At 33.0% G+C, this 27184-nt stretch overlaps 1 protein-coding gene across 1 annotated transcript in view; it reads left to right on the top strand.

Annotated features, from left to right (window-relative positions):
* Positions 1-27184, top strand: part of amon (prohormone processing protease amontillado) — a 286761-nt gene that overhangs the window by 242285 nt on the left and 17292 nt on the right. Inside the window, exons 7-10 of the mRNA XM_085948103.1 lie at positions 11585-11760; positions 21123-21235; positions 24466-24666; positions 26303-26378. Of these exons, the coding sequence (XP_085804229.1) occupies positions 11585-11760; positions 21123-21235; positions 24466-24666; positions 26303-26378 (566 nt within the window). The remainder of the gene's footprint in view (positions 1-11584; positions 11761-21122; positions 21236-24465; positions 24667-26302; positions 26379-27184) is intronic.

The raw sequence follows: 27184 nt of genomic DNA, 5'->3' as shown, positions 1-27184 counted from the left end.
TGTCCGATCATAATAGGATCATATGGGCTTCCACGGAGTGGGGGTTTGTATTAACAAGTATTACAAACAATCGACTCCATCAACACACCGATGAATGAACAGAGCGAAACTGAATGACAATTTTAATAAAATTTTAAGTTTTTTTTAGCATGACGACATGTGCGTAGGTTGCCAGATCTAGAATTTTTGAATAAGCATCTAGCTTACAAAATTCGCATCTGGCGTATGGTATTAAATGTAGTGTTTTTAGACACCGCAAACAAGTTACAGCCTCTCATAAGTGTGTACGAAAATAAATAACAACCAATTACATGTCGTTTTCTTATTTTCGTATGGCAATACATAGAATATTCTTCATAAATATTTGCATGAGAAGGCGTATAAAATATAATTAACACAAGAATATAAACCGAATCACCATTTGTTGCATCAAATTATACTGGTTGGGCTTTACAGTAACTTAAAATAGGCTCAGTATTTTATGAAAACATCATTTTCAGCGATGAAGCCAATTTTTAGATAAATTGGCTTCGTAAACAAGCACAAATGTTGCAATTTGGAGTAATAAAAACCCACATGCTACTCTTGAAACACTTTTACATCCACAAAAATCAACATTTTGGTGTGGTTTATGGTCTGGGGTGTAATTGAACCGTTTTTTAAACGAAATTGGCAATGCAGTTATTGTCAGTGAAGAATGATACAAAAACATGATTACTAATTTTTTCTGGCATGAATTAGATGATTTTGATCTTGACGATTTGTGCTTCCAACAAGTTGGTGCAACATACGATACAGCTCATGCCATAATCAACTTATTGAGAGAAAGACTCAGTATATGTATACCACAGAACAGATAATAAATAGAATACCGATAGGCTATATTCAATACGCCGCATGTTGATGCAGGGTTTTTGAATGTGTGAGTGTCCTACGAAAATGAAGCACGCATTATGCACGTGCAATAGTGTGTGTAATACACCAACATTAAATGAGCGTAAATGCATAAACCGAGAGCAGTTTTCAGTATTCGTCGTACAACGTATTCTTGACACGTGTGTAAGTTTAACCCGAATTCTTCCTTACTCGAGTCGGTTACCTGCTATCGCCTTACCCGGTAGATATTTCAGCTCCCATTATTTCTGAGTTCTGAGTATACAGTGGAACCCGATCTACCGTTCTCGCACAACTCGTTTTGCCGCACCGATCGTTCATTTTTGAAAGTCCTGCCAAACACCCATAAGAACAATGTTAAATACTCTCGAATTAACCATTCCCCGATTTATCGTTTTCCTCGATATATCGTCTAAATATTATGGTCCCGTCACAAATATTATCCCAATTGACCGCTTTTGTCGAATATTTGTCATTTCGCTTTCGCGAACTATGCGACTTTGAGTTGGTATTTATTAAAACTGCAAAGAAGTAACTTAATATTAAGGACTTAAAAATGAATGTGTAATGTATATGTACATACCTACAAACTTATCTGAAAAATGGGATGGGGGAGCCACTGTCGAAAACTACCCAATCAAGACTCGTAACTGGACAAAATCTGACATTCGAATGAAAGTTTCAAAATGGCGTCCTATAGTAGTTTGTAGTTCCATTTTTGGCCATTCTACCGATAGGCTTGTAGGCCTGTATGTAATACATAATGTAATAATGTACCTACATATATGTAATAAAAAAGGTCTAATAAATAAATATTATGTAAGTTTTTTTTTTTATTATATATCCCGCATTAATCGTTTCTTGAAAACCGTAAAATCGGGGTTTCACTGTATATCTTATTTGATTTTTACATTTATCTCGACTATAAATGGAACTAATGTTTATGTTCTTTTAGCATTTTGAAGGTTTGCGAAAATATAAAATAAGCTGATTTTTTAAAGTGATTTTACATTGGTTATTCCTGCTCTATTTCACGTTGAAAAGTGACGCGAAACCACGCAAGTGTATTGACGCAACTCGATATGAATGTATAAGGTGCTGGGGCATTGTAGTTATGTTTGGTTTGACTTTGATTGAACTGTATATTGCGATATGATGTATTGAGAATTGAAGCGTAAAGTCAGATTACAATATTACATTTCTACCTCATGAATTATTCACAAACGCAGAGCAATACATTTTGAAATTCTTTATTACCTTATGATTTTTTGGGACTTTTTATTAATATAGTTTGACATTAATAATACATTTCTTTGTTGCCCATCTAAAATATAGTAATAAAAATCAATTTTTATTCAATCGAGCTTTCAAAGTATTACAATTTTATAACTATTCGATATTTGAAATAGATCATTTTGGATGGATCACCAGCGTTTTGGATGTATTATTATATTGTGATCAATTTTAATATTGAATTTTTATTTCAGACTATTCTTAAATCTAATCAAATTTATTTTACATATAATGAACATAACAAATTACAAATTCAATGCGTTCACGACATGGCATAAAATAAGTGTTGACAATTTTTAAAATAAAAATACAGAGAAATACAATACAAAAAGTAATAAAATAAGAAAAGAAATAAAATAAAGCAACAAAAATAAAATTAGACGGAAGCACACAGAGTGAACTATCGATAGACCCTATCTTAAAAACTTATAAAACAACGTCCACCTAAATTCGCCCTCACGTAAGTGGAATATATCAATATCCGAAGCGATTTCATTAGACATGGTTATTGCCCTCCCAATTGGCATCACTAATGGCAGGTTAGTTCTGCGCCTTGGGAGAACAAATAACGGATGCCCTCGAGAATTATCAGAGACACACAAGCCAATATTGGTGGCGCTTTTGCAGTGGGCTGTAATTTGAAAATGCTGGTTGGTGAATTATGGATCTTGGGGGGGACGGGAGTTTAACAGGATGCCAGACACTGACCTTTTATGTTGAGAGGGCTAGTGCGCGCTGAAGCCAGTTCGGTGTTCACGCACTCACGCACTGGTAAACGGACGGTTCGGAATGTCACTCTAACGGTTTCACTTGGTTTTGTGATGAATGATGACGACAAGTTCAGGATGGGACGCGACGTTCGCTCAAACCGTATCAGATTTAGCGCAACGAAGATCAAACATGTGTTTTGTCTAAGGTACTCTGTGGTTAACGACTGCTTAGCTGTAACAAGCCTACACGCGCCCGTTTTCTGGATGCAATTCAATTTCAATTTAATTTATTTATTTTTTTACATATTGTGGACATTACAAATTATAAGTATAACTTATAACACGTTCACAACATGACATGAAACATTATTATAATTATAAAGAAGAAAGAAAAAGAAAAGTAATAAAAGGGATAAAAATGAAAATATAAAAAGAGAACATAATGTAAACATACAAAAGCAGAGAAAATGCAATTATATATATTATAGAAGTTCAAAGAAGTACACCGAGTTTGCTAAGGAGACCCTATTTTAAGAATTTATAAAATAACGTCCACCTAAACTCACCCACACGCAAGTGGAATATATCAACACCCGAAGCAATTTGGATGAATATAGTTATCGCCCTCCCAATTGGCATTTCCAGTGGCAGGTTGGTTCTGCACCTTGGGAAAATAAACAATTGATGCTCCCTATTTCTAAGGTAGTTATCACGGACACACAAGTCAACACTACCAAGAAATAATGTAACTCATTGTAACGTCGAAAGGGTACTCGATGGACGAATCACCTTATACGCACAGCGGTTAATGAACAATTCACAAGTGCCAGTTAGCAACGGTAAAGCTATAACAAGCTTGCACGTGTCCGCTTTCTTGATGTCACTTACTTAACTTAATGTTGTTCAATCACGGTTGACTGATGACCCGTAGTTGCTGGTTGCCTGGGGCCTTATGTTGTAACTTGCGAGTTGAAGTCGCCCGGTCGACATGACGTCATATGACATCAGTGTGACGTACTACCAGAGTGAGTCAATAGCATTCGAGAAATTAACGCTACTCTAATACTGGCGTTATTCATTGTCCCCAAACACAAATAGGTGTTTCAGGAGATTAATATCTATGGTGAGCCACGTGCATTGGGCGGCTCGCCTCGATGCGTGTATTGAGCTTACGTCACAATTATGTCATGTCGTCGGGTGACGTCATGTCACAAGTTATAACATAGGGCACCTGGTCTTGTGACAATAATTATGGATTTATGTTTGGTGGGAATAAAGGATGAATGCGACCATAATTGGCCCACCCATATATTACTATTTTTAACTATTTTTGTTGTTTTTAATTATTCAAAAACATCCTTATGAATTGAATATAATTTAATTATTTAAGTTTGTATTTATAAGACACAGAATAATATGAGGAAACTTTTGATTGTACCAAGTATTTCATTAAGGCTATACTTCAACTGGAGCACGGTCTAAAACGATCGTGACTACGCGACGCGAAAATTAAGAAAACGACGCGTGCAGAACAAAACATAATTTGTCATAAAAATTCAACATGCGTCCATTTAATGTTATGTTTATTGTTCTATTAGTAATAATAATAATATATTCATTGACATGTTTTCTTTTTCAAGTAAATGGGTAACGTTTTTTAGTCATCTTTACACAATTTAAAAATTCATTCGCCCGACGCCACCACAAAACAAATTGACGTGTAAACAGCTCGACTTTCGCTCTCCGATTGACAGCGAATCCGAAATTTCGTCACACCTATAGTTAAAAATTATTTGCCGTTTCACTGAAGTATGCTCTTAAACAATATAGACATTTTTTTTAAAACCATGGCTTGAACAATTATCATTTGTATTTTTTTTATATTGACAAATTTGAGAATCTCTTGAGAAGCCTGCCCGCTTTGGAAACCATGCAACACTTGTCATTGATTTATGGGTTTAAGTATAAATTTCAGCTTTCTATTTCAATAAATTTCAAATATTTCTTTACTGGTTGCCTACTGAAATGTTGTCAATGAATTTATATTTTCTAAAAATTCAAGCGTGAAAATTTGCGTAAATTCGGATAAGAAAATCTGTTATAGGACATGAATGAAAGCATATTGATCGTAAAATGTGTTTACATCACCGCCTTCAAGGTAAGCTGTAGATATTTTAAAGGAATTTCCACGCATTATGTAGCACCCTATATTTAGAATCGATCGAAAATAGTAAACAAAATAAAAAAAAAGAGAATAGAAATGACACGTACTGCTGGACGCGAATGTTTAAAGTCTCATGGACGGACACATTTTCAAGGTTATCTTCCGTTGCTATCAACTAGTGATTCTTCTCAAGTTCCGAAGGATCGCATTAATCTCTAGATTACGTTTCTTGTCAAAAATACATTTTCTATCAACTAAATAAAAATGTATAATAATTTCGCTAGATTGATATCTATTCCTACTACTGTCGTATTGGGTTGCTACCATGCTCCCCACATCCTGAAGCGGGCCCCATACCAGTATATATAGCGGGCCCCCTACCTATATCGCTTCGCGTACGGAAATTTGTACGTATGCAGTTAGCCGTATCACACTTCACCGTGAAATGTTGTATCGAACCTCTTTGGGTCGTATAGTACTGAGATAAAAGTTATGTCTAAATAAAACACGGTTCTTGTCTATTTACAGGCAGCCAGCGGCAAACAAATTTTGAAAATAGCCGATATACTGGATTATTTGTTAGGTTAGGTTAAGTTAGGTTAGTTTAGGATAGATTATGTTAGGTTAGATTTTCATTCTTGAATTCATGAATTTTGCCAAAATCGGCTATGAAAATTGAATTAATGTTCATGTTCATATTGAATCTAATAAAATTGGAGAGCGTATAGTATACGATCATTTCATTCCGATAAGAAAGCTCACGGCGAACTGTGTTACGGTGAAATGTAATACGTACAACTTACATGTAACCACATCGCTTAAGGTTAAGGTTAAGGGGAGTGTGATTTTCTATAGTAATGTTCCCCAAGTGGTTTCCGCGGAACCTTAGGGTTAAGGGTATTCCGTGTATTTTTAGCGTTTTTAAAATAAATCCATGTTCGCGACCCCCTTTTGTATTAGTTATGTAACATGCGACTCTTCGTCATATTCGATAAAAATAGCCATTTTGTAAATCAAGAAACACACTTACAATAATTATTATAAAGTAAAATTCTACATGTAAAATCTATGGTTGAATTATATCAATCATCATATCCCATCAAATTACATCACACAACCACATACTTTTAAATGTTAATAATCATTAACGAAAATAGCACCGCAGGCGACTTTATTTATTATTTGAGAAAATTTGTGGTGCTTGTTTTCTCACTTAACTGGTTGACCCGCCACGCCGGGTCCTCAGGTTGGAGCCCATGGAACTCAGAAATAATCTGTTCTGTGCTAGAGCCCTGTCACCACAGAACAGATAATAAATAGAATACCGATAGGCTATATTCAATACGCCGCATCTTGATGCAGGGTTTTGAATGTGTGCGTGTCCTACGAAAATTAAGCACGCATTATGCACGTGCAATAGTGTGTGTAATACACCAACATTAAATGAGCGTAAATGCATAAACCGAGAGCAGTTTTCATTATTCGACGTAAAACGTATTCTTGACACGTGTGTCAGTTTAACCCGGATTCTTCCTTACTCGAGTCGGTTGCCTGCTATCGCCTTACCCGTTATGTATTTCAGTTCCCATTATTTCTGAGTTCCCTGCCTGTCACCCACCCCCCTTGTGAGGGCCATGGTTGCTACCCACAACCTATTTCATCGGTCCAGCTAATTCTGGTTCTGCCTTACAAATTCTTCTTGGCTATTACTGGATGACTGGATTTGTGAGGGTTATCCAACGATAAAATTGTCATTTCTTAGATCTATATGCCCTGTACATTTCAATAATAACAGTTTTTTGTATGTCGTTCACCCATCCCTATTATTTTTTGTCAATCCTACCTCTATTGACACCGATGGCACATGACTTGCGCCCCACTAATCCAATCAACGGCCAGCGGCAGTGATTTCACCAGCCATCCAAAAAATACGAATCTGCAGCATTAGTGTTTAATTAAATGTATTGCGTAATACATTCAGTGCTAATTTATATAATATTCATGTGTTCTACTTGAAAGCTTCATATTGTCACCCATTTTCTGCATCGATGCGTATTAACAGGATTTAGTTTCTAATAATAATACATGTATGTGTACTAATATTAGGGAGGGACTATTTCAGTTTATTTGAAAGCATTCTTGTAACGCGGGAATGTATTTATTTATAATAAAGGCATAATAAACTTATTCATGGTATGGAATACTGGTGTGTAATATCTCACCCCACCAGTTGATCCAATGTCAAGTCCATGTTACTGAAATGTAGTAGTAACATATATCAAATTAAAATATAACTAACGACCTCAGACGATGATTATGTACTCGTCACTCGAACATAATATTAATCAGTCAATATCAAACCTTTTAATCAGGCAGATAAAAAATTAATCTCTCAATTAACTAGTCGTTCTGTGCATATTGTATTTGCCCGCGAATGACGTAAAACTAATGAATACTTAATTCATATTGATAACTAAATTAATATTATCTAAATATATGCATCCTTTAAATGTAATACAGTGTACAAGTGCATACCATAAATAACCATCAAAAACAGTTCAAAATCACAAATTTATATTAGTAGTCGAACAACTACAAATAGTAGCCCCAAATAAATAAACAGCTACACTACTATTCTAATAACTAGAAAAGAATTCATCGACATTTACGTTGATAATTCAAGAAGCCATTCTGTATTTATTCTTCTTTTCTTTCGCTACCATGTCCGATCTTAATAGGATCATTTATGGGCCTCCACAGAATGGAGGTTTGTATTGACAGATTTTGTTTTTACGAGAAATGGATGTCAGCCACTTGCTCAACTTATTAGATCCATACTCTGACTCATACACAAATTAAAAAAAGAATATGTGTACTTGCCAGACCCAGGATTCAATCCTGGGACCCATGACGTACAATTCGATACCCCAGTTCAATAGGGGAACAACTCATAAAACCTTTTTCCAAGATAATGGCGTTTGAATTTTTTGTAGTAATTCTCATTTTAATTTTATAGCCTTGATTTCGATGAAAGTGTATGTTTTTTTATATTTAATTTAGTGGAATTCATCAATGCACAATAAAATTGTACATTTTAATAAGGAATTAACAAATAAATTTGATTATATAATGGAATTACTGATTAATCTCAGAATCTTATTCGATTTTATTACACATTGAAGAAATTTTTGATTATTTTTTTTGCTGAATTATAAAGAAAAAACCTTTCTACATTGAATGGCATTCTTAACTCAAAACCTTTAAATTTTGAGTTGTTCCCCTATTGAACTGTGGTATCGAATTGTACGTGGGTGTACAATTATTAATATTATTACTCTTGCTCAAAATACTGGAGATTTGAATAATATATCATGAAAATATCCAAAAAGCTTTCCAGAATTATTTCTGTTATAACTAATAACCTCTGCGTGTCCTTCGCCTTTTTATGAAATACAAGGCAATAAATTTCCACATAAGCACCCATTTAAAATACTTAATCATCACACTGCGTGTAATGTTATTTATTAGAAGACATTTTTTGAACATATCTACGTTCTAATACATTATACCACCATTCAAAAGTCAGTAAATTTTATTTTTCGCGGGTATTTTCACAATGATAAACAGAAAAAGCGATCACCAACAAAGCCACTCAAACCTAACGGGTCAATATAGTCTATCCCACGCAATAATTATTAATGTCTTTATTTATGTTGTATTTAGAGATGTCGAAACATTGACACTTTTTGACCGATACTTCAATACGATATCGGCATCAATACTTCTCTTCTAATGCGTTGTCAGTATCGATACTTTATTTCCACGATAACGATACCCAGTATTGATTTTTTTTTAATATGTTACCGTTATTAAGACGTATCGATATGTTATTCTTGTTTATATTATTATAATATATTCGTGGGCATGAATAGTGGATATCCTCAAAAGAGACCTTTAAAAATATACCCACAGAACTTAAAGCCTCGTATTCACTAGGGGACAAAATGTCTCTCAACATAACGCGCAACATAGCGTATGCAAAACTTCTACATCTGTTTTATGTAAATGTTCAGGAGAGAGTTAAAACGTAATATTTAATACATTTCTTCTATAAATAAAAAAGTTTTTTCTAGGATATTTTTTTTTAAATATTAACAACCATGCTCTTGCTTTTTCGTACAACGTGGTTGGGTGAGTTATTTGCATTGATGTATGGCTAATTAGGTTCCTCCATATATATCTTTAATTTTCTTTATGGTCAGGATTAAATATTTTGTGTAGTGTTCTTGTGTTGTTCTATTGCTTAGTACTTCGTGAGGCTTTTGGAGGTCAATTTCATGATTATGTTCTCTACACCGAGTCCCGAGAGTCCATCGCTACCTTTCTAGTATAGGGCAGTCGTTGATGACATGCCACACAGTTTGAGATGTGTTGCCGTCACATGGACATCATTCCTCAATTTAAATCTTTTTAGATAAGATCGCACCGCTCCGTGGCATATTAGTATCTTTGTGAGTTCATGTGATATTTTTATGTTCCTGGCAAGAGTGATGGCAGAGTTTACGTTTTCTAGGATATTATTTAAAGTACATTCTTTTTTGATATACCTATCATAAATTTAAATCTTTTTTATTCTCTCCTGAACGTTTACATAAAACAGACATAAAAGGTTTGCATGTAATATGTTGAAATAAAAGACGATTAAAATTTTAGCATAAGCTCATGATTTGTTTTCTTATAAAATTATGAAAAAAAGTATTTTATATATAATTGAATAACATATCGCAAACAATACTAAGCATTTTTTTTGCTATCGTATCATGTCGATTGTCTATGTTTGTGTGTTACCAAGCCGCAAACCCAGGATATCATTAAAATATTAGATATTATCTTTTATAAATATTTAATTGACAATCATAAGATATTATTAAAATCTTACATCAAGTTTTTGCACTCCTTCATTTCTATAATTAAAAACTATTACTAACAATATTTGTAAAGGTTTCACAAAAGTAAATGAAAATTTACGAAAAATTCTCGTAGACAGTTGGAAAAGTTTGACTTTCGTAACAATTTGACGACCTTTTTAAAACAACACCCACTAAAGTTCCACAAATATTTACTTAACCAGAGAAAGTAAAATATATTTTTTTTGTTATCTTTAGACATTTTTTTGTAAGATTTTATGTTTTCAACAGTAATAAAATTATGTGACCATTAAATCCTCACTGAACTTTATACAAACATTATTCTAAAATATAAATTTTATTTAATTATACCACATGCCTCACTATTATTTTTTCAGTATATGCTTGGATTTAAATAATAGAGGTGAAATGAGAGTATAAATCTTTTATTCTTATATTTCATCATTGTTAAACATACTTTAAATGAAGATAAGCTTTTGAAGTAGGTACTCAAAAAAATATGTAAGGCACAGGTGTTTTACATACGCCATTAAAATTCGTATTATACGATTACAATGAAAAAAGTACGTTTTCCACTTTGATAAAATAATAAAAATCTCTCTTATCTCTGTACGTACTCTTATTAATGTTCAGAATACATTTAACAAAGGCTATTTTTACGCTTTTTTATAATTTAGTAATAATTCGGCTTTTAGTCATGACTTCAGGAGATTTTATTCTTGTAAAAATACCATTGAGTTATAATACCTACATCATTATATTAACAATTTCTTTTATGGTGTTAACTCTCATTTATTGATGGAAATTCATTGTATTAATTAAAATAAAACACAATGTAGTGGGTGCGCTTTTTAATTGACTCTAATAAGACGGGATGACTTAGAATGCTGATAGGGGGGGGTTATACCAATGATTCCAGGCACTACCCTTAATGATGATACGGCTGACTCCGTTGTCCGGTTTTACCACTCATTAGCACTACCACTCTTCCGGTTATACTTTACTTTTTGAGTCACTCTGTAGTTTGTAGAGTATATGGTTGGGTAATTAGTTTGATTGACTATGAGTTACGTTACGGTGCGTTACGCGGCATTGAGTTAACCGATGCACGTCTTGACGCGTTTATGGCCTGAAAATAACATAGAATGCCTAGACGCACTACAAGCATTGTGTGGGTAGTTTAAGAGTTTTATGTGAGATATTGCTACCATAATTGACCCAAAAATATAGACTTAATTAGACTTAGCTTAGTAGTGCATGGATTTGCTGGCACCGATAGTGTGTAAACTAAACTATCGCAACACTAACTGTTGACACGCAAAAAAAATGACTTCTCGCCTATCTCTTTTTGAAGTTATGAGATATGTTAGAATAGCCCTGTTGAACTTTGAACATTGAAAAAGTTATTTTATACATTGAAAATGATCATGCCACACGATAATATTGACTATTTTTATGTATGTTTTTATTTATTATAATAAAACTGCCCTTAACTATTATCTAAATTATATTATATATTTATTAAAATTATATAATTTCTCCAATATTTCATTACCTTGACATAAAAATATAGTTTATTCAATTATTTTTTTCAGGAATCCGAATGTTGGACCAGCCTTACATGACAGATTTGATTGAAGCAAATTCGATGGGGCACGAGCCACATAAAATTGACATCTACAGTGCATCATGGGGACCTACTGATGACGGAAAGACCGTTGATGGACCGAGAAACGCTACCATGAGAGCCATCGTCAGAGGAGTGAATGAGGTAAAATAAAAACTGTATTTTTAATTATTGTATTTTTTTTAAATTCGCGAACTTATTGGCATACTTCTATATTATATATTCTGTTAGCACGTGAAAGAATAATTGTAGAACCATTTAAACCTCAATCACTGGCTCGTAGAATGTCCGGGTCTACGTAGCTTTCGGCAAAAGTGACAATTTTAGCGGAAAGGGATGATTTGATTCCGGATGGAATATTTTTTTAATTCGGGCGGGAAAAATGCAAGAAAGAGCTAAAGAAGTTTTTTAGAGAGAGGGAAAACGTTCGCTCGAAGTTTGAAAAATCGTTCAACACATGACCCATACTTAATCACAAATATTTGTTTATTTATATTGGCACCTAAGCATTAAAAAGTTTGCCATCATTGATTCCTTATAGCAGATAAAGCAGCGAGGTTGAAACTGTCTTGTGATATCTCCCAAATCTGCCAAACTAGGACCACTATCGTATCTTCACTTTTGACTATACGTAAATCTAAAATTGTTATATAATAACATATGCCAGTTACAATTTTAATAATTGTCCTACCTCTAAATCATAATAAAAACCTACTAACACCCACTAAATTAAGTCACTGTAGGGATTAGCTCCGTACTGTCTATGTCAGCTATCTAGGGTATGTTTGTATCGAAGTATTAGCACTTATTGTAACAATTACAATAAGTTTGTTGTAATTGTTACAATAATTGCTATGTTTTAACACCTGCTAAATTTTAAAGAGAAACAGACAGTTTGACTGTTTAGACGGCTAACTAATTGTAATTGTTCGATATAAACCTACCATAGATAGCTGCCGTAACGGCCAAAAGCAGCTTTGTGTATAGAATAGATGCGCTGGAGGTTTTATAACTATGAGTTGGCTTAAATTTTGTAATAATGGTTTGAAAATTTTTGTGTATTTTAGGTTTCTGTACAAATTCGATTAACTTAGAGAATTGCTAATTATATCTAAATACCTACTCAATCAAATGTTAGCGTACCAAAAATCTGAGAAGGTCAGTCAGCACCTCAATGAACGACGGCTTCAATTTAAATAAAAGGCGGGAGGAAGCGATTGTTAAAATAAATATTGTCATTACTGACCGTTTACTTGAGACTCGTAGAGGACTCACTACTCTTGTCTTTTTAGCAGGACAACATCCTCTACCGATTGCATTTTAAAATTTACATTACTTAATAAAATATATTATTGTATTAAGCTGTAGTTGTAATTTTAAAATAAATACCTATCTGCCCAACTTGTTGATTATTGGATTCGCCACCCTCTAGCCTCAACGCTACCTATAGGTTTCGCTCCATTATTCAACAGAATTTCTTAAGATTTCGCAAAGTGATAAGCAAATTTCTCACCTCCCTAAGTTTATTTGAAAATTATGGGTTAAATCAAGCGTGAATTCTTTAACAGCTTCATTTAAATATACTTGTAATATTTTAAATAGTATCTCTTACTGGATTTTAATAAATAATTCTGTGTGCGAAAGGAAGAAGGCATTAAGTCTAAAATAGTTACTTTTGAAGAGAGTCAAAAGAAGATAATTTTTGGGTCATTTTGTATGGGAACTACAATTTTTCCGTGTAGAATTTAGTAATTCAGAGGAGTAGATTCGAATCATCATTTTTCTCAGTTGTGCATATATTATGGTACATCTGGCATATTTAACTCATTGTTCGATTTTTAAAACTTATTTCACTCTTCCTTTCGCTTACAGAATTTTTCTTTGAAAGAAAGCTTTACCTATATGTTTAATCAACATTTAGTAAATCGAGTGATACTTGACATTCGTTAACCCAGTATTGAACAGTAACAACTTATAAAACGTAGTTTTGAGATAATCGTGTTTTAATATTCGAATATTTTACAATACACAAGATTTGACACGTTTTAAAAGGAAACATGTCAGAATATATATATTCAAAGTCGTATGGTCAATCGCCAGTTTTAAATGAAAACAATTCGAAATGGATCTGTACAAAACTAGTTTTGTTTGAAAGTTTGTAAAATATGTAAAGGTATCTAAATTATTTTTTTCGAATTGTTTCTGTACAAAACTGGCAATATCACGAAATGTCGAATTTTTGACTTATATTGATATATCAATGAAATTTTCTCTCCCGTGTTTTGTTTTCACTACTTGTCACGTATTCCCGCAGTAGAACTCCACAATCGAGACTCGATGACAAGAAATCTCTCTACTCCCTTTTGTCCACCGCAAGGACCCTCTCCCAACTGTGTATATTTCTAAAAAATCCAACCAACGACGTCTACGTTTTCCAACTTTCATTGTTTTCTTATAGTATAGTTGGGTGTCTTTCATCCTTGAGACATGGCATGTCCAACGGATTCACCCCACTTGTGAATCTGGGGATCATCTGATCGCCTGTATAGTTTGTGGTTGTATTTTCCTCGCCTCGTCACATCTTCACCACATCCATGAAATTATTCATTGAGAATATGAAGCAGTCTTTCATTCCTACACAATAAAGACAATGGTACCTAGTCAATAGTAGTAATTTTATAATATCATGACGTGTTAACATCTCGAAATTTAGATGCAGAAGTTCGTCACTCGAAGAACAGATCATCGCTGAATATACACTATCGTAGTCCAGTGCGTTAAGTTGTGATTATATTGAGATGCACGTCGCGTACTGTCACACTGTCAGGGCGACAAATATTTTGAAGATCACCACCTCTGTAAATTCAATGATGGAGTGTGCAAACTCTAATTCATTAGTATTTTGAATCATTATTCATTATCCATGCTAATTTCAATTAATTTTAACAGTTTCTACGTGTGCGTACGTTAAAATTACTTGTGATATTTTCTCCATAGATAAAATTTTGAACATAACCCAACCCGTAGACCATAGATAATAGACATTCTAATAGAAAATACATAGTGCCAACCGCTAAAAACAAAAAACACGCGATTTTGACATGAGTCGAAAATGTATAGGCATGTAGAAAATGATAAAAAACGTTCATTGAGTCATTCAGGTGTTGATGCAGTGAGGTCCAATGTGAGGTGACCTCGTTTTTGTTCTGGTGATTTCGGCAGATTTTGCTAACTGACAATGTTCATTTGAAGGTTCAAAATGTGCTACGGGATGGGAGCATTAGTCTGATAACATTTTTAACACCAAGAAAAACGACATTACATACTTTTTCCTGTAACGGCAGCTTACTGTGACGTCACGTGATAGTATGCGACGTGCATCTCAATATAATCACAACTTAAGATACGCGTTCAATTTTCGGTGATGTCACAATATTTTTAATGTGATTTGCTCATTGCATGGGTGTTTATGTGATTATTTTACTTTTACTACTGCAATACTGTTTCACTACAATACTGTTATTCAGCCGCATGGCCCTTTTTAGTGTTAAACTAGTAAATCATCTAGTCTAGTGGTACTCAATAGCAACATATATTTACATAAATAATTATAACTAACGATCTAAAAAGATTATTAAGTCACTCGTATTAATCAGTCGATATCAAACCTTTCAATCAGGAAGTTCAAGAATTAATTTCTCAATTAACTAGTCGTTCTTTGCATATTGTGTTTGTTCTAATATGACGTAAAACTATCAAATACTGAATTCACGTAGATAACTAAATTAATATTATCTAAATATATACACTCTCAAAATATAATAAAATGTACATGTACATACAATTTAAAAAAAACCATAAAAACAGATATGCATCATAGGACCTACGCTGAGAATTTTCTTCCGTTATATTAATTGCTTTCCTCGCAAGTGTATTAACACTTTGAAACTATATTAGCTAGATAGTATCTTAAGTTCTATTTACTTGAGACGAAGGTCAAAATGTAAAATGAAACTCATCACAGTAATTGTGTAAAGTTTGTGCCACACTTTCTTACAGACTACAATAATAATTGTAAAAGTTTACTTCAGAAATGTTTACACAGAGAGACTATAGCTAGCTTTTCCACAAGCATCTGGGAAATCGAATTTCATATTATTAGTTTGCTAGCACAATCTGATGAGCGGATATTACATTATATTTATGTGTCATCTGTCTGTCTGATACGCAGCGTAACACACACACATTATCTATTTATCTCCCTCCCTCTCTCTCTCTCTCTCTCTCTGTACAAGAGCGGTCGCATTGGACTGCATCTAATAATGATGGCGTAATCATGACCCGCGTGGTAGTTCTCTCGTGCGACTGAAAACTTATGTAAAATACACCGGCTTTATCGAAATATATACCAACAAATCTATATTGGTATTGAAGTCGACGCGTAATTTACCTGGTTTGAATATTGTTAAGTACCCTAAATTGCTTTGTTTATGATAGTTTTGTTAGCTAAATAGTACACGAGCGCTGACAGGTGACACTGCCACCCGTTTTTTCTAGTATTTTGCAATGCTTTGACTTTATACTAATATAAAAGAATATTCATATACTTTTATAATATACGAGTGTATATTATATTATAATTGAACTCTCTTATTTTTACTCTAAAAAGCTTCAAATTACTTAAATTGATACAGTTCGTACAACACGGGAGCGTAAAATGAAATGATTAATTTGGGCCGTTCCTCATTTGAAAACGGAAGGGATGTTAGTTCACAGTTTTAACAAGTATACAAGACATTTGTTCGACAGTACATAGAAACTTTTTTTTCTTTCTTAGTAAATCAAATTTAATCCAAGGTGCAAAAAGTCAAAAATATTATTACCAACGGAGAAGAAATCAAATATTATGTCACTATTTTTAAATTATAATAAGAACACTAAACGTCGTTTCAATATTGCGAGACAGTTTTCTTAGAAAACCTCTGAAAATGATTATTAAGTATATCTTTTTCTCAGATTAAAATCAAATGTTTTTTGGTAAGAGATTTCAAGCCTGAGTCGGATTTTAATAATGTAAACTTTTTATGTAAGAATAATAAACTTATATAGACTTTTTGATTAAATTAATTTTGGATTCAAGTAATATCTCAGTGGCTAGAAAAATCTCGAAAAACGAAATGCCACTCGGTCAAACTTTATTTTTCCAAGAGTCTATTTTTCCAACAAAGGATGAGACATTTTTACTGTTCTATATTCCGTCTTGAATAAAAATAATAATATTAGATATACCTTCCTACATAACTTGAAAAAACCTTAGATATATATCCACTAGAAAAATCGGTGTGTGTACTTATGTACGCGCGTTAGAAGTTATACTTCTTTGGCATAACAAAACAAAATAAGCCGTTACCTGAGTCTATTAATATTACAGTGGATTTGGTTGATGTAAACGTACGCGATTCATCTGTGTCTCATATAGCATATGATAATTGTAATTTAATTACTGTATTGGACCAAAACTTATCTTTGCCATACAGCGATTATAATCAATTCAGAAGTTCCAATGATGAATTAATAAAATCAAATTTTAATATATTTTTTGAATTATATAGGTACTAACCCAACATTCACAAAATTTATTGATATATAATTTTACTTATAAAAAATACTATCTTAAATATATCATAAAATAAATCTTGATACACAATCTTTACAGTGAAAAATAAATATACACTCCAATATAAATAAAGTTTTATGAATATAAATTAACAGTGTAGAATGTTAGTCTCCAGAAACTTGTTTGTAAACATATGTATTTATTATGACACCAATATTGGTTATGTTTACAACACGTGCTGTTTACTTGGTTGTATTGAACGACAAACTAAATGACACTATGCGCATGCGCATTTACCCTGAAGACCGAAATGAATATAATCATAATAATAAGTAATGTGTTGCATCGGCGCGTGCAACTTCCGTCACAGGCCAAGCATGTTACATCGGCGCGCGCAACTTCGTCACACTAGAAAAATACACTCTGATCTGTTTTCCCAAACGCGCCAAAAGAAGTATAACTTCAAAAATCATATTTGAAAAAAATACGATGCAATATTTTTTGATGTCCGTGTAAAGACAGTCATACGTAAAATACAAAAAATATATAATGAGATAATATTATTAATAAACACACAAATAAAACAGACTGGCGCTTCAAAGTTACTGGAAATAACAACATCATGTATTTAAATATTAATATTATACGTCACAAAATGTGTAGTAAGTACACACATTATTTTTATTACATTTTCATAATGCTAAATAGCAGTGGAGAAAGGGTAGAGGTAGGCTGTTACGATCCGACATAAATAGTACCCACTAAACATTATCAGTCAAATTTGTATACATTGAACTAAGACTGCAATGTGTAGATAGTATTTGTTAGTTTTTACAACGTTTTTATCAAGTCGTATTTTTATTTGTCGAACTAACTAATTCGAACCTGAGACCCACGGCGTGATAGTCCGACGCTTAAGCCGCGCGGCCACGGTGGTTGTTTATCCGATACAAATCTTGCAATCGATTTTTAAGTAACTTTCCGACTAGCTAGACATTTAAAACTTTTAGAATATATCAGAACACGATGCCAATGCATTTTTTTAATACTTTTAGCCATCTTTAAGTAGAATTGAATTAATTTTCAGTTAATTCTGTTTTGTATGAAAAGTTATTTCGGAAGAAATCCGTAATCCAATCCACTATTATTGGTTGCTAGGACTGCTAGGAGTCTGGGGTCCTAGCAACTAAATTATTAATATATACGTGCGTTACTATGGAAATTAATATGAAATGTCAAAATGACATTTCAGTATTATTTCTATCAAGTACAATTTTTTTTGATCGTGTAAGCTAGTTAAGTCAAGTTTATATGATTCAACGGAAAATTTAAAAACGTTGTATATAAAAAGTTCTTCATATCTTGTAATTATTTAGTCATATCTTTCGAGTTTAATATATGGATTACATAAGTATATTATGTACCTAATTGGAATGTATTTTTGATCGATTCTCTTCACGGTAATAGAAAATTGATTACGTTCCTCGTGTCTTTGCGATATTTTTGATGTAGAAACAAATCAAATTATTGGCAGAGATTTCATCTTCTCTCTCTTCAAAGGGGAAGCACTCTTTATTATTCAAATCGCGTGTACTGCAATATTGAGATGGTTTTTTTTTAAATAAAAAAAGTCTAATCTTTTAACAGTAATGTGGAACAAACCAATAAAATCATAATTGCATAGTCAATTTTCTTTTGATGAGATCAATGGCTTTTATTGTATTCAAAATGAACTGTTTTAAAATTAAATAAATAATTGAAACCGACAACATTTAAACCTTGATGAGTCCGTTGGTCAGGCAAGGCTGTGTTGATCGCGATCGACCGTTCGATCACACTAAGTAGGTATATGAATTTAAACGTTAAAATGTAAAAAGCATGTACATGTAATATGATTTAAAATACAAAAGCCGATCGCCAATAGTAATTAAATTTAGAAAGCGCTTCAGAGAGTATTAAGAGCCATTAGTTAAAATTTGTCGCAATTACGTATGGCGCCTTTAACATAATGGTAAATGTGCATGTGCGCGAAACCCGAGAGATGCAGGTTAGATTTCTGCAGGGTCTTACTTTTTCAAAAAAGATTTTTTCTATTGGTTATAATATATTGTCTCAGAAGTGTTTTCAAAATTATGTATGTTTAATTTAATATAATATGATTGCATTGTGATTTTGAAGAGGAAGAACCATTTTTTATTTCCGTAACTACTAGCGTACATGAAAAAAAATTTCAAATTAATCATAATGAAGCTCATGTGGCCTCGTCGTACCATTTGATTCAAATTGCATCATACCGCAGGAGTGAGAGAAAAAGAAGATAATGAATTCTCGTGCTTTAACTACAGATTTTTTTCGAAATCGAATCGTTCTTTCGCGTTTATTTACTTCATAATGAAGATATTCGTCATTTTGTGCGAACATGGATTTTTTTATCATTCCCATTAAACATTATACCCCAAAAGCATCAATTTTACGTATTTTTTTTGCTTTTGTGGTCTCAATAGAAGTCTCATTAGAAAAAGTAAACTGACGTTGATTAACGGAGTGCTCAAAGAATCTAAAAGTACATTTTCTTGTTAATTAGTTAAAATTAGGTAGGTATGCTGAATTCATTAGGAAATGTAACATAGGATAACATTGGGTTTCTGCCTTCAAAAATGTTTGTTAATATAAATAAACTTCAATCAACCTATCTATAGGACCATAATATTATGCTCATCTTAGAAGTAAATAATTACAAGATAAAAAGAACTTTTTATAGACAACTTTTTAAAATTTTCTTTTGAATCATATAAACTTGACTTGACAAGCTTAAACTTTCATAGAATACTGAAATGTCATATTGACATCTCATATTGATTTCCATAGTAACGCACGTATATATTAATAATTTAGTTACTAGGACCCCAGACCCCTAGCAACCAATAATGGTGTCGAAATAACTTTAAACACTTTTTTAACTCAAAATGACATTTCAGTATTATTTCTATCAAGTACATTTTGTTTTGATCGTTTAAGCTAGTCAAGTCAAGTTTATATGATTCAACTGAAAATTTAAAAAGTTTTTTTTATCTTGTAATTATCTGAAATAACTTTCCATACAAAACAGAATTAACTGAAAATGAATTCAATTCTGCTTAAAGATGGCAAAAGTATTAAAAGAATGCATTGGCATCGTGTTCTGGTATATTCTAAAAGTTTCAAATGTCTAGCTAGTCCGGAAGTTAGTTAAAAATCGATTGCAAGATTTATACTGTACAAACAACCACCGGACAAATAAGAATACGAGCTAATAAAAACGTTGTAAAATGGTAACTTACTAAATGAATACTTCCGGCGTCTACTAAAATTAATTCATAAAAATTGTACAAAATTATTTTAGTACTATATTAAGTTACAGAAGGACATGGCATTTATTTTGTCTCACGGGTATTTCCGATTCAACTTTATTTTTGGGCCTTGCGAGTCCTGCCAATGCCTTGGGATATAGTCCCTTTACTCAAAAGTACTGTGGCAATCAGTTCTTTATTTATCGTAAGAGGACAGCCCTTTATTTAAATGCGGTGTTCTTAAGATTTATTTTATTTTGCAAAGCCCGCATTATTTTGAAAATCGTATTTTATCTTTTCCCGAGAAAACATAGTACGATACCCTAGAGATTGGTGAGTACCTAGAGCTTAAAATAAAAGAAGATATCGGACAAAAAGCTAATATGTCACCGTAGTCTTAAAAGTAGAAAATAAAAGCCTGATAGTGTAATTACCAAAAATATTAAATTTGTCTGAGAAAAAAATTAATAATTTCTTCCAACTATCGTTTCTGTTTATCCTGTGATAATCTTACTACAAGCTTCAATTTATTAATACTTTACGTGTATTTATTTTTCCAGGGTAGGAATGGACTTGGAAATATCTACGTGTGGGCAAGTGGTGATGGAGGTGAAGACGATGACTGCAATTGTGATGGATACGCAGCTTCCATGTGGACTGTCTCCATCAACAGGTAAAATCCAATTAAATAATTAACTAATCATTGTAATTATTGATTTTATTTCCTGTAAACTAGGATTATTAAAAATTCTAAAACACTTTCGTACATTTCGTACGGTCATTAAGAGCATACATCAGTGAAACGGCAAATAATTGTCAACTATAGGTGCGACGAAATTTTAGATTCGCTTCCAATCGGAGAGCGAAAGTCGAACTGTGAACACGTCAATTTGTTTTGTGGTGGCGTCGGGGGAATGAATTCTTAAATCGTGTAAAGATGACTAAAAAACGTTACCCATTTACTTGAAAAAGAAAACATTTCAATGAATATATTATTATTATTACTAATAGAACAATAAACATAACATTAAATGGACGCATGTTGAATTTTTATGACAAATTATGTTTTGTTCTCCACGCGTCGTTTGCACATTATTTTGTAATATCGTATGGAATATTCATTTATTCAAAATTGCAGTGAGTAGTTAAGAGTTTTTTTATAATCTCGTGAATTTATCTGAACTTTCTACATCGACAACTGTCCGGGTGCGGGTACCCATGTCTACAAATTCAGATGTCATGTGAAACGATGCAGGTAATGCGAAAAAGCGTCGAATATTCACTCAGTACATTAGCCTTGCATACATGCATGGATTTACTTGCACCAATAGTGTTTATTTTAAACTAACGCGATTACAACTGTTTACTCGTAAAAGTGCTGACTGTCACTCCAATCTCATTTTTCAAGCGTAAGCGAGACGCGATGTTGTCATCGTATTGGTACTATTTGACAGATTCGTACAGGTTCGGACAAGTTCGTAGATAATCGGTAGACGTCAAAATATTCTGTGCTGTGTAGTTCGTATTTTTTACGACAGGTTTGCCACTGTCGTTCTAATGCGCATGCGCACCGTCGTGCAAGTGTCAGCTATTGCGTGAAAATTCTGAAGCTTCTGAACTTTTTTGATACATGTATGCAATCTTGCAACTTGCACGATACTACATCTTTACATGTGCATTTTCTTGTTATGGCTGCGATGATACGTACTGTCAGCAGTAAATCCAAGCACGTGTAAAAGGGTTATATGGATAATTTGCTTTTCTTTCAAACTGACAGCCGACTTGAATCCAAGACTATGTCTTGATAATTTATTTACATAAGGCATACACGATTTTATAATGTACTAGCTGAAGTACCCGGCTTCGCACAGGGTCGCTTCGTGGTTATATTTATCTTAGATATTTAAAAAATATTAAGAGGTAATTTTTTTTTAATATTAAAATATCTGTGTTATACAATATGGCAATATGAAAATAATTCTAATAGGAGTATAGGTCAAACAAAAGACCACTAAATTAAAATCGAATCCAAAGTATGCAAACCAAGGCCTGAACAAAAACGATGCATGAGTGCGAGTGAGAAAGTATTCGGCACCCTTATAATCTCTGCGACACGCGCTAGAGTAAGATAAAAGGTCTATATATGTTTTCGTTAGTTTATAAAAGTATCGCCAACAAATCGTGGAGAATCGCTTCACGTAGCATCGTAGCTCGTGTTGCTAAATTGCTATTTTTTGTGTTAGACATAAAGTCAATGGTAAATATTTTTTGCTAATTAAGTAGGAAAGATGGTTCTGTGTGTTGTATTAAAATATGGTAGCCATACTGATAAGCAAGAATATGGTATTACTTTTCATAGGTAAGTTGATACATGTTCATGATAATTTATTTGTATATTATTATATATATTATCAGTGACCTAATGTTTCTTTAAAATAACTTAAATTATGGATATCTTTACCTAATGGTTGCATTTTGACCGCTTAAAAATACTATATAACGTAAAAAAAATAGAAAATTATATTTTAATTCTGAGCGTCTAGTGCGAGCACTTTGGGCGAGCACTACCGAAATGGTCTATGGTCTCGAACATTTGTAGACAAATGCGTTCGCTCGCTCACAAACCAAACGCATGGCACGCAGCTTCATTTAGCAATGCAACGGGTGGTGTCTAGATGTATATATAGTCTATGATGCAAACGTTATTAATATGTAGTAAAAAAAATCAAAATTGCATGGAACAAACAAACAATAAACGTTGTATTTTATATAATACTAATTTAGAAACCTTCGCAGGTGTACGCACAACAACTCACAAAAGTTTCATCGCAATCGGTTGAATGTTATAGGAACGCATACGAATAGAAGAAGTAGATGATTTTCTAATCCAAAAATCTTCGTGGGCATGCGCACGACAACTCACCAAAATTTCATTGCAAATAGAATAAGAAAGAGATGGTTATTCTAATTCAGAAACCTTTGCAGGTTTTGGCACAATTATTGACGAAAGTTTTATTGCAATCGGATGAATGGAAGAACATAAAATAAAAGAAGAAGATGGTTGTATTAATTCAGAAACCTTTGCGGGTGTTACCACGACAACTGACGAAGGTTTCATCGCAATCGGATGATTAGTGTAGGAACCATACGAATAAAAGAAGATATAATGAAGAAGAAGAATAAGATGGTTGTACTAATTCAGAAACCTTTGCAGGTGTTGGCACAACCACTAACGAAAGTTTCATCGCAATCGGATGAATGGTATAGGGACCATACAAATAAAAGAAGATAGAATGATGATGAAGAAGAAGATAGTAGTACTTATTGAGAAACCTTTGCGGGCGTTACCACAACAACTGACGAAGGTTTCATCGCAATCGGATGAATGGTACAGGAACCATACGAATAAAAGAAGATATAATGAAGAAGAAGTAGAAGAAGATGGTTTTTCTAATTTAGAAACCTTTGCGGGTGTGTGTACAATAACTGACGAAAGTTTCGTTGCAATCGGATGAATGGTATAGGAACCATACGAATAAAAGAAAATAGAATGATGAAGAAGAAGAAGATGATGATTTTTCTAATTCAGAAACCTTTGCGGGTGTACATACAACCACTTACCAAAATTTCATCGTAATCCGATGAATGGTATAGGAACGCATACGGGACAGACAGAAAGACAGACAGACAAACAGGCATACAGACAGACAGACATTCATTTTTAAGCAATAAGTTAACAAAGTTTTATCGCAATCGGATGAACGGTATGGCAGTGCATTCAATACGAACAAACAAACAAACAAACAAACACACAAACAAATATTATTTTGTATATATTAGATGTGAACTTCGGTCAATCGTTTCCGTACGACTTTAAAAATATTATAATGCTTTAATTTCCAGCGCTATAAACGACGGTCAGAATGCCCACTACGACGAATCTTGTTCAAGTACCCTGGCCTCCACATTTAGCAATGGAGCCAAGGATCCTGCCACTGGCGTTGCTACGACAGACCTCTACGGAAAGTGCACGACGACACATTCGGGAACCAGTGCCGCAGCACCAGAGGCTGCCGGCGTCTTCGCTCTTGCGCTTGAAGCTAAGTAAGTGGAAAACTCATTCTTTTTATTTTCTTATTTATAATAAAACTATGATATATACTAATCTAGTCAGTCTGCCCTCAGTTGGAGCAGTAGGCCATTGCGACTTGGTATCTATGAGGGAAAATTCCGCAGCTTTCAAAAAGTTTGCGATATTTTACGACGAGCGAAAAAATCTTGAAAGAATTAACCGTAATATATATATATCAAAATAGGAATCACACACACTATAGTCTTAGTGCACGCCAACCAGCGCATCTATTCTATACAGAAGACTGCTATCGGCCGCTACAGCAGCTATCGAGGGTAATTTTGTATCAAAGTATTAGCACTTATTGTAACAATTACAATAAATTAGTTGAACTTTTTAAAATAAGTGCTATGTTATAACAGCACCTCTTTTGGATGTGCTATATTTTAGCGTGAGATAGACAGTTTTGACTGTTAAGAAGTGTAACTTAATGTAATAATTACAATACTTCGATACAAACATATGAAAAACTACCTTCTTGAGGGTTGACGCCCAGACAAAGTTGAAAAATAAGTCCATTCTTCCATTTACCTACAAAATTTTCCGTTCTTGGGGTAGGTTCGGACACCAACCACCCTTCATCGTGTGCGCGCCTGGCAGATATCCGAGCCCGATACGCAAGACAAATACGATAACATGACTTCGACAAACCAAAGATTCAAGCAATATATACCTATACTAGAACATATAATATACAACATACAAATTCAAAAACGAGACAAAAACATTCACAAATGTTTTTTGAAGCTGTTTATTATAAATGTATGTTTTATTTTATATTACCTATATTAGTTGAAAATATCCCTCTGAAGCGGACGAAACCATTCAAGTTAATTAATAATAATTACAAGATAAAAAAAAACTTTTTATATACCTACAACGTTTTTAAATTTTCTGTTGAATTATTATGCTCAATATGCTCAAACTTGTACTTGATATGAAGTAAATAAAAAACAAACAAACAAATATAGAATACTGAAATGCCATTTTGACATTTCATTTTGATTTTCATAGTAACGCACGTACCTACATATTAATAATTTGGTTGCTAGGACCACCCCCTTAGCAAACAATAATAGTCTTTTACTTTTTACGGATTTTTCTGAAATAACTTTCCATACAAAACAGAATTAACTGAAAATGAATTCAATTCTGCTTAAAGATGGCTAAAAGTATTAAAAGAATGCATTGGCATCGTGTTCTGATATATTATAAAAGTTTCAAATGTCTAGCTAGTCGGGAAGTCAGTTAAAAATCGATTGCAAGATTTGTACTGGACAAACAACCACCGGACAAACAAGAATACGAGCTAATAAAAACGCTGTAATAAAAAGTTATGGAATCGTGGAATCAGTATACTTAATAAAATTTGCGTTTTTATTAAAATTAATAATACAATGCATTTTCACCATGAATTGACAGTTACACAAAATAAATTATTATTATTGCTTTTAATGCAATTGTAATTTCAGTTAATAATTTATTGAATAAGCTTGTGAAATCATCAGCACAAGAAATCCTTCACAGTGGTCAATTGTCAGAATACCTACGTGTTTTCGTGTACGATTTTGGATTTTACTGATTGAAAATGTATAATTTTTATTTCAGTCCCAGCTTGACGTGGAGAGATATTCAACATTTGACAGTATTAACATCCAAGAGGAATTCATTATTCGATGCTAAGGTAAATTGTTTAAAATTATTAGCACAATAATTGTGGTTCTGCGGATTAAACGAGAATAAGTAGTGACATAATATAATTTATAATTTCTGTTGAAAGCAAAAATAATTTTAACATCACCACTAGGGATTCCAATCCCGGGATCCCGAGTTATTTTCGATACCTTTGAATCCCGGGATTGATAAACATAATCCCGGGATTTCGGGATTGATTTTTTTATAAATTTTTATGGAAAATAAAATAAAAGCGAAAATATAGCAGAAGAAAAGAAACTACATTAGAAATAAACTGAGTTTGAATGAAGTTTGATTTATACCTACCCATGTGTAGGTTGCCGATTCATTTTATTTTTTCACATAAATTATTAAAAATGAGAAAGATTGGAAAAAAACAATGCTTCGCACTTTTAACAAAGTAATTCTGCCATGATATCATACGTTTTACGGCAGTTTCATATTTGGCTGACTTATTAGATTTATGAAGCGGAAAGGCCATAAGTACGCCATGATTATTTGCTTTACTATTTTAAATCTCGCTAATCCATTCTTATGTCTTTACTATCAGAAACAGCAATCTCATATTAAATTCACATTATTGTTTATATAACAATATTATTTACTCCATTAAACTTGTGTATTTCCAAGATTGAACGTCTACAATATTAACAATAAATGTCTTAAATAGTATAAATTATACTAGATTTATTTTGACCGATTTTATCAATGTTATTTGTAAAAATAAAAATTTTATATTAACAATGGAAAAAAATGCTAATCCCGGGACCAGTCCCGGGATCCCGGGATTGTCAA

The sequence above is a fragment of the Rhyacophila brunnea genome, unplaced genomic scaffold (assembly GCF_057557595.1).
Source record: "Rhyacophila brunnea isolate RB1 unplaced genomic scaffold, BYU_Rbru_1.0 scaffold_20, whole genome shotgun sequence".
NCBI classification, from domain to species: Eukaryota; Metazoa; Arthropoda; class Insecta; order Trichoptera; family Rhyacophilidae; genus Rhyacophila; species Rhyacophila brunnea.
The sequence above is the reverse complement of the archived record's forward strand: the minus strand, read 5'-3'. Positions and strand labels throughout refer to the sequence as shown.